Here is a 14784-nt window from a genome sequence, read left to right as displayed (position 1 = left end):
AGAAAACATTCGATCTAACGGAACTACAAGAACGGGCGTGCTAATGGATACAAATATGTACATGTTAACAATACACGGGACTGAATCATTCCTGATCTGTATGCAACACTTTCACCAGAGCGGGCGAAACCAATGTGAAGTCTCGACATTCGCGGACTGTCGAACTGCCGCCTCTTGTCCGGACTTTGATTGCGCATACCGTGTCGTGTGCGACCGCAAAGGCGAATCCTCTTGCCAATTTTGACTTGGAACTGCCATATATGTGAGCGTAGGATGCCTTGACTTCCTTCACTAACGCTGCTGGTGCTTCCAGGGAATCGTCGGGTAGCTCCTCTTCAAACCTGCGCGCAAACTCGTTAGTTATTTGAGCCATTGGTCTCGCCTTCGCAGTTTTTGCTTTGGACGGGCTCTTCTGCGGGCTTCTGCTCCCTAGTTCACTCCCGAATTTCGAAACATATTCGTTGCATAATTTTACAACGAACTCCTCGATCTTCAGCAAATCATCTGCCAGTCTAGTGACCCTGTAATTCTCTTGCAACCTATTCGCAAAATCCTTCATCTCTTCATAGGGCCTGGACAGGTCGGTATCTCTGAATGACGAATTCCTTTCTGCTTCGTCGCAGAGTTTTTCGTAGCTTATCAGTGCATTGTCGCTGAGATCCTTTGCGCATTTCCGTAAAGATTCGAGGACAAAGCGCCCCATCGAGCGAGATCGAACCAACGGAGAACGAGCTGCAGGCATGTACTGGTTACGGATGATTTCGTCGCTCTTTTGCATACATTCAGGTCTCGGCGCGTCCCACCTTTTGCGGTCTTCAATGATGACGTCGCTTTTAATTCTTAGGCCCGATTTGCTTGCATCTAGACATGTCGTGAACCTGAATATCCATTAACAACCAATAAAAGCACAATTTCATGAGACCCTACATGTATGCTAGCCTGATTGCTTCGCTGTTATTGTAACCCGTCGAGTAAACACTGTATACAACGCAAGTTATTAGCAATATCCGACACCGAAACAATATAGGGTAACGTACACATTATCATGCATGTTGGAGTAAAGCCCAACTTTGCCATCCGACAAGCCGGTCAAGACTTTCTTTGCGATCTCAGTACGCCTCTCTTCTCTACCCATACCCTTCATTCTGTCTAGGAAGACAGAGACCTTCTCAACCTCTTCTTGAAACGCAGCACGAACTGTTGGTGGCTCAGCTACGTAGTCCGAATTACTGAATGCGTCAACGAGTGCAGGCTCCGCGAAAACAGTGACCGTGTCTATAGACTATTACTCAAAACTTGTCTAAGCGATATTTATCCAGTAGGGCGACTCACCGCCGTCATAATCTGTAAGTGTATCGGTAAACTGTAAGTAGATCTGCAAGGATTCAGATTTCGAAACATGAAGAACGCGCCTCCTCCACCAAGGTAGCCTAAAGTGATATTTCTCCATTAAATCAGTACCAATATCAGTTTTGAAGATACTTACTCGCTAGAGATCGTGCTCCCTTGACTGAGAATATTATTACATCCGTGTACGACAAAAGCTTGTCGTGGTGTACAGCCGTCACCTGGGAAACTATTCAGTGATGATTGAAAGCCCTGTATAAAGCCGTATCTTACCTTCTGTACGTCGGAGGCTACCCTGGTAGGGTTACGGCTTACCTATTGATCACATTAGTTCCTTGTGCAGGGAATGTAACAGCTGGGCACACCAGAACCGGCCCCAGGAACGTGTGTGGATCGATTGAGACGGTTGGATCGCTGATGGGTTCTGAGCATCGGAAAAATATCTCATCCTCCTCTAGTACTCCGTGGGGATCTGGATCTACCATGTATTGATTTCTTGCAACCAGATTAAGTGGATACATACCTGGAGCAATAAAGGCCTCTGCTGACCTTGGAACAGGCACATGGTAGTTGTCCTGGTACGCCTTGACCGTTTGTGTAAGAACGTTTTTTAGTTTCTCGCGAAGCACAGGACATTTCAATGGAGTAAATCCAGCCCTGAGCATCTCGTAGGTAGATTCATAGAGGGACAACGGGCACCCGCTAATGGGGTCACGCTCCACCAATCCACCACTAGTTATCTTATTCTCCTCAGCGTCCTCGTCCTCGTCGGGAACATAGTTGTGCAGACGTGCGTCAGCACCCGCACCACGACTGCGGCGAGATCCCATGATGCCCCCTGCTTCCTGAACAGCTTTTGCTAATAGTAGACATGCGTTATCAGCATCCCATTTGGTGAGCGCTTCGATCTCCTTTTTCAATCCTGTTTCCATGAGGTTCTCGAATACTTTGTCTTTGACACCATTATAAGACATGTTGATAATTGTTTGGAAGTTTAAACTGCTCGGGACTGTAAGGCGTGGGAGGCGCACGAGGTCAAATATCCGAAGAGATCGATCCCAAGTTTCTTTCGAGCCAAGTTTGATTTTCAGCTGAGACGCTCGAATCCACTGCATTTTGTCGCATTAGGCTGTTGTTGGAATAGAAAAATATTAGAACTACGTACTATTTTGGGCGGTTCGTCGTCCTTACGGTGCTCTGGGTCTGGATGCAAAATCCAGAGACCCTTTGCGCCGGCAATACGCCCCTGTACGACTACGGGACACGCTTGACCTGTGATTTCAGCAACTGAGTAATGGTGAGCTTCATTGCTTGAACACGTTTTCCAGACCAAGCAGGTAAACATACTGAGCTTGAGTGCCGAGAGGTTGATTAGCCCGCAGCCATCCGTCATAATACTTTCAGCCTTCCTGTTTACTGTCGGGTCACCGCCATCTTGAAGGGAATGAATAAACAAGCTATATGAGTATTATAAGTAAGGTATAACGCACAAATATCTTCCAAATCAAGAAATATGTTTTCATGTTGGAATTCGACAACAGGCCGTGTTGTTGACAATATCAATTGCCTGGATGATTAGACTGAGACTAGCACAAAAATAGAATGAAATAAATGCGCGGACCACCGTGTCAACCATTTACTCATAGCCTAAAGATAATATCAAGTTAGTTGACATCCTTCGAGTTCCACTTCGGATGCACTGACCTGTTCCTTATTCAATGCCATGGGGTTCACGGTTTGCACGAATTTTCTGAACGACATTCTATAATGGTCCCCAATACTTCGCATTGGCTTCCGCTCATATCCTTCCCTAATTTCTACGAAAAATGCCTTATTCTCCTTCGTGCAGAACAGGACGTATTGCCGACCACAAAGGATGAGAGGTTTACTGAATAGCTCATGCGCCAGATTCTTGCGCTTATCATCGTAAAGAGCACCATCATCGTATTTGACCTGCAAAATCGACAGTGATGTGAATCGTCGGGCTGCACGGTTCGACTTGCCAATCCCGAAACTGTTAAGGCGGATAGTGTATGGTGGGTAACCATCCTTATTGAAATCAAGTTTCGCAGTTAATTGCACGCGTCCACCATGCCAGTTTTCTTTGTGATCCCATGTACCCATGAGTCCAAGACCGCGCCCCTTGTTTTCTAAGAACGCCTTCTGTTCTCGATCGAGTTCAGCACTTACAATCACGTCAGTTGCAAGAAAGACTCGAATTAAGTAGAACGCACTAAATATCTTGTCTCGTCTTAATCACAGCGGGGCTCAGACGCTCCTTATGTTTTCCGCCAATTACCTCCGCAACCTTTCCAGCCTTCTCGAAATTCGTCCCTCGAAGTTGCTTGACAACGCCAATAGTAATATCCTCCCAAGCCCACCACCCGTGGGTGATACCTCGGGCGATCTCGTACTGTATACCCTTTTCAATGCCTTCTTCATCCAGAAGTCGTTGTTTCCGTTCGTCATGGGCGACGATTACTACAGGAAGTGGCTTATCAGTCGCAGAGAGCGACTTTGTTGGAGCCTTTGGGCCTGCACTTGGTCGAGGCTCTTTGGTTTTTGTCTGTCGTTCAGTGACGGCGGAGATCGCTTTCTTCGGGGTCGTGATTTCTACGATTTCTTCATCATCATCTTTAATTTCCACAATCTCAACTGCTTCTACTCGAACAACAGCATCCACGCTTGATCCAGTCTGCTTTGTTCTTGTTAGACAACTTTATATCATGTATCGTAATGTACTTTACCGATTCGAGACGGGTCTGGATGACACCCGACGTGTCGACTGGTGCACTTTGTCCAGGATGCATGCTCCGCGGGATGGGTCTATCCTGCTTAGTTTTCCTGCTGTGACTCGCCTCGATAGTGATAGCTTTATGAGGTATCTCCCTTCGACTGACGTCGGTCTGGGGCTTCTCCCTGAGCTTGGGTGAAGTTTCTCGCCTTGGTTTCGTCCGCGGGCAATCGCTTACAGGGCTGTCCGCTCTCTTACGCCGTCGAATATGGTTATCTTCGGCTAAAGTTGGTATGGAGCTGCTTGACATGGTAGGATTTGAGAGTGTTGATATGGCTGATGAAGACGAGTCAGTGATTGTTACTGTTGGAGGAAGTGTTTCCATGGAGGGCTATCAAATAGGTGATTGGAGAAAATATTCAAGTAGCATACAACTTGCTTACTTGTGGAAGCAGTCCACTTTTTGTGCCTATATTGAATTAGTAAAAAATTCGACGGACGATCTGGCACAAGATGTATACCTTCATGTTCCTCCACTTGCTTTAATAAATCCAAAAACTCATCATCCCCTTCATAATATGAAGATACCTACAGAAAAATGTCATGGCCCAGGTCAAAGTAGAGGGAGAGGGTCTAACTAACCTGGCTCGACGCCATGAACTTTCGTATCTTCTTTGCTAACAGCAACCCAGGCGAAGGAACCGTCGCTTTGTCCGGAACTGTTTCTGTCTTTTCGTCGATAATGGTGGTCGGGGTCTCGCGAGATACTAAAGGTTTCCTTTCCCCTACAAATGGAATTAATAGTTGAGCTTCGACTTTGCGTTGAAAGCATACTCTTAGACCCTGTCGTTCCAACACCTTTCTCAACCAATATGCGGTCCGTTTTCTTGGGTGACCTTCTCGGCGTCGTTGGAACGTCGCAAGTCAAAATAAGAGGTGGGGTGGCTCCTTTGATAGCGTAAGTATAACGCGAAAGGGGAGATCAACTGCGTACTTGGTGCTTTATCGGACTTGGAGGTATCGCATGTAGTTACACGCTTAGTGCCAGACGCAGTCTGAGCAACAACGCTGTGCCTTACTTCCAGTGTCATCCTATGAGGAGCTACTTTACTAGGACTATCTTGCTTTGACGTACAGAAGAAAGACGAAGGAGATATCAAGAGGAGCGCTGTGCTATCCAAGAGACTCGGGTGGCACAAGCGGGACCGAGAACTTGACGCGCTTCGCGTTTTTATCTATCGATCCTCCAAAGAAAATACGATAGGAGTATATTCCACAGGGGCGCAAGAAAGATCGCAGCAAGGAGAGGTTGGCGCAGTCGGTGATATTATTGTCGGGAGAGCATGAGAGAGGGAGATAGAGAGTTCAATGCTGATGTTGGACTTTGAGTTTAGTTTAGAAGCGTCGATCAATTTCTTTTTCCGATTTCGTTTTCGCAAATACAAATACTTAGCAAATAGTTCAGATTACGCTCGTTTTGACAAAGGTCAGGCATGCTTTCTGTCAAATTGCCCGCCATAGCACCGGGATATGGCACAATCTCCCTCCTCCATCGTTTATTCTGCAGGCTCAAATTCTCTTGGTCAGCTGGCTTCGGCTGGCTCAAATGATAGCCATACCTTTGGTCGATGCATCTTCCAAGGCATTCAGGACGGACGGCTGACCGGAAGCAAAGTCCTATCGATCGCGCAATGTGCAAACCATAGCCTCCTTCTCCTGCGAAAGTGAGCGCAAGCTCCTTGTGGATAGCTTATTACTAAAACTCTCAATTCTGTTTTCTTCTGTTTTCTCCCGCGTCTTCCGTTTGACCCTTTTCTAAGACAGGAGGGAACAACTGAATTATGGGGTTCTGGTGACGGGCGCAAAGGTCAACTAGGAGCCAGATATTCTCAGGAGTTTGGCGCCTCCCCCGTCTTCCATCGTATTTTCCCTCATCAAGATGTACCCCGATATGCTGATTGCGATATCACACTCATTGCCGCTTCTTGGGAATCCTCTTTCGTAGTCCTTTCTGGTCCAGACAATGATATACTCCTATCTTCTGGGGGTGACGATTTTGGCGATCTTGGCGTAGGTGGCTTACCGGGAGGGAAAAAACAAAGCGACAAATGGCTGGCCGTCGGATTTAGTCACCTGCTCCCGAAGAATACTTCGAATATGCGGATATCCGATTTGAAGGCTGGTCTTCACAATGTTATTGTGAAGCTGGTGTATCGGGACTCCGACACACGGGACGTCGAGCTTCTCGTAGGATGGGGTGCTGCGCGACAAGGTCAACTGGGACAAGAAAATTTGACCAAGAAGCCGCAGCCCATAGTTGACTCTCCTCGAATCCTCAGGTTTCCGTCATCTATCAGTAGCTTTGCTGTCGGGAATCAACACGCAGTCTTCGTGGCTTCTGACGGACTTGTATTTCCGTTAGGGTCCAACAGAAAAGGCCAGCTTGCGGGACTTGACTCGGTCAAGAATATATGCGCAGTTGGCGCAACTTGGAACGGCACATACCTTCTGCAAAAGCACCAATCCTCCGATAAAAGGTGGTCTATTCTGGCTACTGGGAGCAATTCACATGGGCAATTGGCCTGCGCTTCTAATTCCGACTCTGGCGCGTCTGTAGCTCAACTGCGGCGCATATCTTTACCCACCAATGTTTCGGAAGCAGAATCCTTGAGTATCACATGTGGCAGTGAACATGTTCTGGTCGCTTCTCTGACTGGCGCCCAAGTGGATGACGAAATGGGTGTCTTCGCATGGGGTTGGAATGAACATGGCAACCTCGGTTTGGGTCACACAGATGACGTTCACGAACCTTCACGAATATGGCCGCCGGCTAATCTTCCGCAAGAAGGCAAGGTGGTGGGCGTTTGGGCTGGCTGTGCCACGAGCTGGGTAGTGATTGAGGAAACGTAAAACTTTCACGAGTGCTTTGGATGTCTTCACACTCATCTAATTGGACACCTATCCGTATTAACCTTGTATCAATGGCGAACAGAATCTAAATGTATCACTATACATTAATATTATAAATCCAGAGGGCACTACTTGACTCTTGAGCGTCGGAGAGACCATCAAACTCAGCGAGTTCCTGCTACTCGCCAACATTAATCATCCTTAGAAAGTCCGTATTGCTCATGCAATTGCTTAATCGTCGTCTCCTTACGCATGGCAAGCTAGACCCTAATGTCATCAACACAAATCAACTCAAGAACAACTCAAGATATTTACGGACCTTCCCTATGATGATCTTCGAGAACATATATCATTAAAAGGAACGTAGTCATTTGGGCACTCGAAAGGTCCAAACGCACCTGAGCCGCATCCTTCGCTTCGTTGTAGTCATGTAACAGCTTGATATGCTTTGTGACTATCTTATCTGCACCTTCTGTTTCTCTGCAGTATTCGTAAGTACATACCCGAAAGCAAGTATGTGTATCAAGTAAGAGATTGACCCAAGTAGTGCATGCAAGCTAGCGATTTCAGCTCGTAATGCTTCTTCCCGATTGGAGCTAGCCTGTAGCGAGGATAAACGATCAGGGTACAAGTTGAAGAGCACACGTTAAACGATCACCTTCGTGTTACTCTGACTTGCGATCATTAATTCCTGCGCTTGAAAATTGGAGTGGCACAGTGGCAGACTCAGAAGACACGCGACGTGTTCTTTACATTTGTTTACGCGCTTTAGCTGCTTACGTGATCAGTTCTACAAAACGGGTCTATTGACGATACTGGAGTAAAAGAAAGATACATCCGAGATACAAAGAAATCCACAGAATAAACGGATAAACAGTGACACCAGTTCCAGAATGGTGTAGAACGTAGAATGGGCGAATATTAGAGTAGACAACAAGGCGGATCGGAAGATACTTTCTACCCTGCAAGGTCGAGTCCACCACCACCCTGCAGCCAATTCCGATCCGCAGGAGCAGACTGATTCCAGAACGGTGCAGAGCCTCTTCCTCTCAGCATTGAAGGCCGTCGCAGGGTCCCTGCCGCTCGCATACCAGGTTGAAATTCAATAGTTCGTTGTAACGGGATTGTCTGCTGAGAAACGGGTGCGGCGTTCCCTGGAACAGGACCTGCATTGAATGGTTGCATCTGTGGCGGACTTCGCTGTCCCCATCCCTCCTGAGGACTTGCATTTGCCATAGTCGCCTTTAATATATGCAATATCGGTCGATGATCTGGACTTTCGTCGCCCCATCCCATCCGTTGGGCATTCTCGGAATCAATACCCAGCATTCTTCGTAGCTCGTCATTCTCCTTTTCAAGGCGAGCGATCTCGGCTTCGCGTTCCACAGCCCAGTCCTGCCGTTCATCGTCTTCAATAAGCTCTGCCAATTCCTCCAAAGGCCTCTCATCTCCCTCTTTTGACGATTCAGCAGATTCGGTGTCCTCTCCTGCAAGAGAACGTAGAAGCAATCTCAGACTTTGAGCCAGTCGTTGCAAAGAGGCGTTCGTTTGAGTGCTGTTTGATAGCTCCGAGTTCATTGAACTTGATTCGCGAGCTACTAATAGCGACTCATAATGTCGTGTCATCGTCAACTCATGTTGCTGAGCCGCAAGCTATGAACAGGTTATTTAGCATTTATTCGGGACAGTAACAATAAGATATGACGCACTGCATGACTCCGGAACTTCGACATGACCGTCTCCAACGTCTGCTCATACTCCTTCAGCAACATACCCAACTGCCTATTCTCGTGATTCAGCGTCTGGTTCTCGATAATCATCTGAGCGTTTGTTCGTTCAAGTTCCGAGTCGAACACCTCTGCAATACAATCATATCAGAAGTTAGACATGCGGAAGCGGGTGACACCCCTACCTTGCGAAAGGTCGACATTGAATCTTCGCAGAGCGTACCCCGAGCCATTATGAATGGCCTGATCCTGTCAGCAAACCGAAACCTGGGTTAGGACGATTTTGTGAAAAGGTCTCGATAGTGTACCTTTAAGGAATTGGCTTGCGATTGAAGCGTTGCAATGAGCTTCTGGTTATGAGCTAGTTGTTCACTGAGCTCCTGCACCATGTGCCAGACGCGAATCATGTCGCCATCCATGTCTCGTTCGACTCCAAACATCGTTCTTTAAATATTATAAAGGTATGACGAATGAGAATCTAGAAGGATGGCCAGGCGGACGTCTAAGGAGCGGGTCAAGGTGTGTCGCGTCCAATTGTTTGGTCTTATTTGATCTGCGTGCCACACATGTTATTGAACTTATTCGCTGAATATTCACTACTCTAACTAATATAACTTTTCTTTAGGCACTTGAACACAGTAGCAAATTCTTGTCCGTATCATCTACGAACTCTAAATTACATTCTTCAATTTCGTACATAATAAAGAGAATATGGCATTGCACGACATTCAGAAACCAAACCACCTTTTGCCTGTCTGTTCTATAGTTGCTGATGTCCGGTCCCGGACCGCTCGGACTCGGTCCGGACGCAGGACTGGACTGATGGACCGGTCCTCTACAGTCCGGTCCTCATGGGTCCAGGAGAGGTCCGGTCCTGGGTCCATCATTTTGAGAAATTTCCCGGACCGATGGACTCGTCCGGACCCGGACTGGACTCCGGACCTGAATAACCTGAACTAATGTCTCAAATCTCGTTTCCCATATCTCTAGCTCACTATACTAAAACAGATCATACTCCTTTAAGGATCTTTGAATATTAGCTAGCACTTGCATAGTACATTTTACAAGTTTCTGGCAGTCCAAGCAAAGCAAAACTTTATTCCTGTTCTTTACTGTTCAATGTATGGCTTACTAAACTTGACTCTTCCTATCTGGTTATTGTCTCCCGAAATATTTATTCCCTTTATGTATATTCACTCCTCTCCCGTCCTATGCCAAAGACACCGCAGTCCCAGCCGCCCTCCCCAGTCAAGCAGCCAGCCAATGCCCCTGCCCCTGACAAATTAGACAAGATGTCCGAAATCACTCTCAGAAAGAAGAACGCTGACGCTCAGGCTGCTTTCCGTGCACGCCGTGCCAACTATATTGCCACCCTCGAAGAGACAGGTCCGTCTGCTGCTAAGTACCTAAATATTCATGTTCTGACAACTAAGTGTCTGTAAATTGCAGTAACCAGCTTAGAGGCAGTTGTAGTCCAGCTTCAGGACTCGTGTCGCGAGGCTCGCGCCGAAGCCTCAGAATTGCGTCAGGAAAACCACTACAGTGTCTAGTCTGTAGATTACGTAGTATATACAAAAATATATTACTTTTGTACTTAGATACAAAGAATAATACTCTAACTCATCTCTTAAATTTTTTTCTCTCAGGTCCGGTTATGGACCGGTCCAGAACCGGACTGGAACTTGGGTCCGGTCCACTACCCGTCCACATAGGTCCGGTCCCCAGTCCGGGACACTCCCGGACCGCAGATTTGGTCCGGTCCTGAGTCCAGGTGAAGTATGCCCGGACCGGACCAGGACCGGACTTCAGCAACTATAGTCTGTTCCGCCGCAATCTTCTTCGCCTATATTCGCCTGCGTCAGAACCTCAGAAATGGACTTACGACCAGATGACTCACCTCTAACATAAACTTCCTTCCACCCTCTTCAAGACCACTAAATTGCTCTTGCAGGCCATTCAACATCTCCCTATATCAATTCCGTGAGAATTCAGCACAAACGACGCTTAACAAAGGGAAACCAACCCTCGGTCTGAAACAGCCGTGGATAAGTTGGCATAGATATTCGAGCCAGTCTTGCTCGCTTGGTTCGCAATCGCTTGCGCACGATTTTGCATCTGTGTTTGCCATTCTTTGCTCACAATTGTTGACGTCTCAGCGTCCGGCGGAATAGGTCTCTTCGGACCAGCGACTTCGAAAAACATTCAGTCTGATGAATTAAAAACAGAAGGGGACAACTCACGTAAATCGTCGATCGCATCCCCGCTCTTGCCTTTCTTAAAGTTGAACCAAGAACCGAGATAGCTTACAGGTGCAAGCGGTACGATGGGTGGCATGGCTGGAGAAGCACGCCTTCCCATGTTGTAGTCGATTACAGGCTCGTCGTAAACTCTTCGCATAGCGAATAGTGTTCCTAGAGTCGTGCCAGTGATGACTCCCGTCTGCTCATCGAAGGTCCAGTCGACAAAATCTCCAGTGTCGTCGAAACATATCGCTCTATAAGACAATAACAATAAGCCTGTTAGACATGGTCCAATGAAAATATCCACGGAAACACTGACGAGTTTGGTTGTCTTGGCAGGTTGAATAAATGTATTGCTTCCAATCCTGGAAGTGAATAGATGATAACCTCACGGTTATCCATAGCAACAACGAGTGCATGCGTGCCTGTTTAAAGCCACGAAACGGTGAGAATGCTTCCTCCAATAGAACGGTATAACTAAAATGCGCACCTTTCCGGGATACAACTTGAACACACTCGACCTGTCTTCCCTTTCCCCACTCCGCCCTTCCCACCTTCCCACCGGTCAGATTTACCTGGCACTTGACACCCTTCTCACCAGCAGAGATCCAAAAACAGTGGGCATCCTCGTCTGTGAAGTCCCCCTTGGCCAACATAGGATCGGCACCTCCTTGGAGCGCCTCTCTGAATGTTGAGCGTGAAGCAACACGACTTGCACCTGTCTTCGCCTGTAAAATAAATGAACCCTGAGGGAGCGGATGCTCTACGCCTTCAAGTCTTTTGACGTCTTGCTCGACTTTCCATTCGGAGGAGCCGGATTGTGAAAGTGTGAAGAGACGAGCAAGTCCAGAGCGGTGGGATACAAGCAAGCGTACCCTTGGAGTTGGATCTGTTTCGAAAGAAAATTTACGGATATGTTCAAAGATGAACGAATTGATCTACCTTCATCGTATCCACAAACAAACCACTTCAACGACACAATCTGCTTTTCTTCCTCAGCATTATGCATGTGAAGAGCCACCGAAAGTCGTTTCTGCTGCTTCTTATCTCCTTCGTCTCGGAATATTATTTTTGGGTGTCGCATGTCTATCACAATTAAAGCACCGCTATCGTATGCGATGGTGAGGAAACCTTCGATGAATAAGTTAGTCATTGGTCGACTAGTTGTAATTATTTGAACCTACCAACGTCAGACATTTCAGCCGTCCTCACAGAGCCCCATGCATTTTCCACCATTAGTGCAGGTTGGAATGTGTTTGCCTCCGCAGGAATGTGAAACAGCCGAATGAGGTCATCGTGCATGTCCTGGAAATCCGACAAATGCCTCTGCCTTCCATCGAGTCCAAACACGAAAACATGCCCGCTCCTCATCACAGTGACACATTCGCTAGACTCAGCCGTCAATTGCACTGACTGTATTTCGGCCTCGCCCAACGATAGTGGTCTACGCGCATTAGCAATACATGTTTCCGGAAGCAACCGCGGAAACGAGATGGTTAAATGAGGTAATGGTGCAGGAAATGTCGCGGGAAGGGGCGAGTCGACAGAGCCTATGAGGAGTTGTGCACTTATGTCTTGGAAACGGACCGTCACATCAGCGTGATGAGTTGCAATAAGCCTGTGTGGCTGTCGTTTGGTAAAAGTCGTTTGATCTGTTTCTCCGTAATCCACCCAGGCAATGCCTGCAGTTTTGTCCCTACCCATCTGAGCGAAGACATTGGAATTGGACGGCAGATAATTTCGTTGTAATAGTTCATATTCATCCTTCTCGAGGCGCACAATATCTCCACCGCAGATAGCGTACATGCCGGTCCAACACGCAGGCGGGAGTGATGGAGTGTAGTCCCTTGGATCGTTACTTATCTCCATAGATTTCAAAGCAGAAGAGAGCTCCGCGTCTAATTGGTCCTCCACTTCCTTATGGGTAGACGAAGTAGGGGCTGGTATTGCGGGACCTTGGTTGATAACAAATACCGGAGGAGGAAATTCCTTAGCCGTCATGCCATGCTGGCCCTCCGGCCATTCAAACAAAATTAGAACAGCTTTGGGATCAAAATTACCACCAAAATGAGGACTTTCTTTCGGTACGAGAAGGAAATCGATAGCGTGACCAAAAGTCGAGTAGGTATATCTGTCCATCGATGAGAATGTCTTTGTTAGATACTTTCGAATGTCCGGATGTATCCTATCTTGAGTCTGAGTCGAAGGAGTGGGCAAAGCAGGTGCGGGGAATCGAATAGTAGTGACGCCAGTCTGTTGCTTGGGTATGATACCTCCGAGAACAGTCAAGACACTACTGGTATATGGATCGCTCACGGCTTGTGGCCCGAATGAGCTCCAACTCAGCTTAGTGATCGGTGTTAACTGGAGATTATCCAGATCTTCTGCAGAAAGGTGGTGAGGGTTCGAAAGAGCCAAATCAAGTGCTTCTCCCTCGGGATAGTTTATATCTAGTCGCCCAATCGTGCGCACCATGAGCGGTTGCTCTTCATCATCAACGGCCCAAAATGCCAGTGAACCATCAGCATGGCCCGTGACGAATAGTTGTCCAGAAGCATGAACAGCAATGGAAGTTAATGCAGGGCGACGAGGTTTCATCACATCCTATAAGGAATGCATGTCAACATTGGCCTTCCCACTCGACTATTGTTCTTACGGGATCATAATAACCAATTGGTCCAGGTGCCCCTGGAGGAAGTATGAGTTCATAGTGGTGCAGTGAGCGACGCTCAGTCTATGTGCATATATATTCAGTTTTTCAAATCTTTCCGGCAAGGATTAGATGCAATTCACTAGATCGTAAAGGACACAGCCACCTGTAATCACGATTAGTAGTATGAACTAAACACGCGTATCATTAATTACCTGCGTAGCTAATGAAGAGAATGTTCAGGTCCCTGGGATGGATGGTGATATCTACGAGATCAGACCTAAAGCAGATTCACATCGAGCACGCAGAACAATGCGATAGAAGCTGCTTACGGTTTCGCATTATGTGAAGACAAAAACTTGGCGTGATGAGCAGATACTTCATGGGATGTCCACAGATTTGGTATGATATATGGAGAGCGATTCATGCATAACATGTCGTATGTCATCACTGCTCCACGTCCCAATCCAATAAACGCCTTGTTGAACAACCATTAGGTCGGAGAATACATTTCGAGTAAGCTCTTACATGGCTGTGGTATGGAGATGTTGCTAAGCATCTGGTGGAAAGTAGCATATATCAGCTGTAGTCGAGCATAAGTTTAGGAGGGACGAACGAGATGGATTCCATATATGCTTCCGATGTAACGAGTCCAGGACGCCCAAGTTGAGCGAGATCCCACATGTAGAGCGTTCCTCGGGTATCTATACACGTGTCAAGAGAGCGAATGAGGCTTCAAGCGGAATACCGACCAATGCATATCAGCTTGAACACTAGTGACGCGAATGCCAAGAACTTCACTGGCTTTGAGACGCGTAAGACGACTGTGGCTGCTGGAGAGCCGAGTACAAGGATTTTGCCATCCTTTGACCCTTAATATATTCTTACTTCAGTGCTGGCTTGCTATTGGAGTGGTGATTCAGCTCACCAAATGCCAGCAAGCCATTCGTGGCGTCCACAGCGAGCGCAGTTATACCATGTAGGTATTCTGTCTCTCTGAGGACGGTAATCTTCCAGTCTCGAACATCACGCAGGTCATATGAGAAGTCAAGATAGGTTTTCGTTCCACTGAAGAGTGCCATTTGACACTCATCAAGGACGGCGCAGTCGCTGGAATGGGTCCAAGTTTCGCGTCGGGATACATATGCGGGTCTAAATTGATTGGCACATGATCGA

The 14784-nt window shown here is 47.2% G+C and overlaps 6 protein-coding genes across 6 annotated transcripts; 2 read left to right on the top strand and 4 right to left on the bottom strand.

Moving 5' to 3' along the window:
* Positions 1–85: 85 nt before the first annotated feature.
* Positions 86–5172, bottom strand: FOMMEDRAFT_154620 (uncharacterized protein; the record flags this gene model as incomplete). Its single annotated transcript, XM_007265083.1, has 20 exons — positions 86–878; positions 928–978; positions 1038–1275; positions 1333–1344; positions 1487–1568; positions 1621–1662; positions 1713–1825; positions 1871–2456; positions 2513–2634; positions 2695–2781; positions 2838–2914; positions 2969–2994; positions 3052–3532; positions 3582–4042; positions 4095–4472; positions 4525–4550; positions 4603–4669; positions 4724–4866; positions 4916–5029; positions 5076–5172. 20 exons carry the CDS (start codon positions 5170–5172, stop codon positions 86–88), a joined length of 3996 nt encoding a protein of 1331 aa, XP_007265145.1.
* A 439-nt stretch (positions 5173–5611) lies between these two features.
* On the top strand, positions 5612–7082 carry FOMMEDRAFT_145835 (RCC1/BLIP-II; the record flags this gene model as incomplete). Its single annotated transcript, XM_007265082.1, has 2 exons — positions 5612–5805; positions 5902–7082. The coding sequence occupies 2 exons, from the start codon at positions 5612–5614 to the stop codon at positions 6989–6991; spliced, it is 1284 nt and encodes a 427-aa protein (XP_007265144.1). The 3' UTR covers positions 6992–7082.
* A 100-nt stretch (positions 7083–7182) lies between these two features.
* On the bottom strand, positions 7183–7676 carry FOMMEDRAFT_154618 (uncharacterized protein; the record flags this gene model as incomplete). Its single annotated transcript, XM_007265081.1, has 5 exons — positions 7183–7251; positions 7311–7325; positions 7390–7471; positions 7531–7592; positions 7650–7676. 5 exons carry the CDS (start codon positions 7674–7676, stop codon positions 7183–7185), a joined length of 255 nt encoding a protein of 84 aa, XP_007265143.1.
* A 272-nt stretch (positions 7677–7948) lies between these two features.
* On the bottom strand, positions 7949–9137 carry FOMMEDRAFT_82134 (uncharacterized protein; the record flags this gene model as incomplete). Its single annotated transcript, XM_007265080.1, has 4 exons — positions 7949–8644; positions 8701–8849; positions 8904–8967; positions 9027–9137. The coding sequence occupies 4 exons, from the start codon at positions 9135–9137 to the stop codon at positions 7949–7951; spliced, it is 1020 nt and encodes a 339-aa protein (XP_007265142.1).
* A 792-nt stretch (positions 9138–9929) lies between these two features.
* FOMMEDRAFT_154616 (uncharacterized protein) lies at positions 9930–10268 on the top strand (the record flags this gene model as incomplete). Its single annotated transcript, XM_007265079.1, has 2 exons — positions 9930–10104; positions 10168–10268. The coding sequence occupies 2 exons, from the start codon at positions 9930–9932 to the stop codon at positions 10266–10268; spliced, it is 276 nt and encodes a 91-aa protein (XP_007265141.1).
* An 89-nt stretch (positions 10269–10357) lies between these two features.
* Positions 10358–14690, bottom strand: FOMMEDRAFT_166920 (uncharacterized protein; the record flags this gene model as incomplete). The annotated part of the gene is made up of 16 exons (XM_007265078.1): positions 10358–10561; positions 10616–10685; positions 10742–10907; positions 10959–11212; positions 11278–11383; positions 11449–11847; positions 11901–12089; positions 12143–13562; positions 13615–13692; positions 13752–13774; positions 13824–13888; positions 13941–14086; positions 14137–14167; positions 14225–14312; positions 14361–14480; positions 14537–14690. The coding sequence occupies 16 exons, from the start codon at positions 14688–14690 to the stop codon at positions 10415–10417; spliced, it is 3456 nt and encodes a 1151-aa protein (XP_007265140.1). The 3' UTR covers positions 10358–10414.
* Positions 14691–14784: the final 94 nt, after the last annotated feature.

The sequence above is a fragment of the Fomitiporia mediterranea genome, assembly GCF_000271605.1.
Source record: "Fomitiporia mediterranea MF3/22 unplaced genomic scaffold FOMMEscaffold_5, whole genome shotgun sequence".
Lineage (NCBI taxonomy): Eukaryota > Fungi > Basidiomycota > Agaricomycetes > Hymenochaetales > Hymenochaetaceae > Fomitiporia > Fomitiporia mediterranea.
The sequence above is the reverse complement of the archived record's forward strand: the minus strand, read 5'-3'. Positions and strand labels throughout refer to the sequence as shown.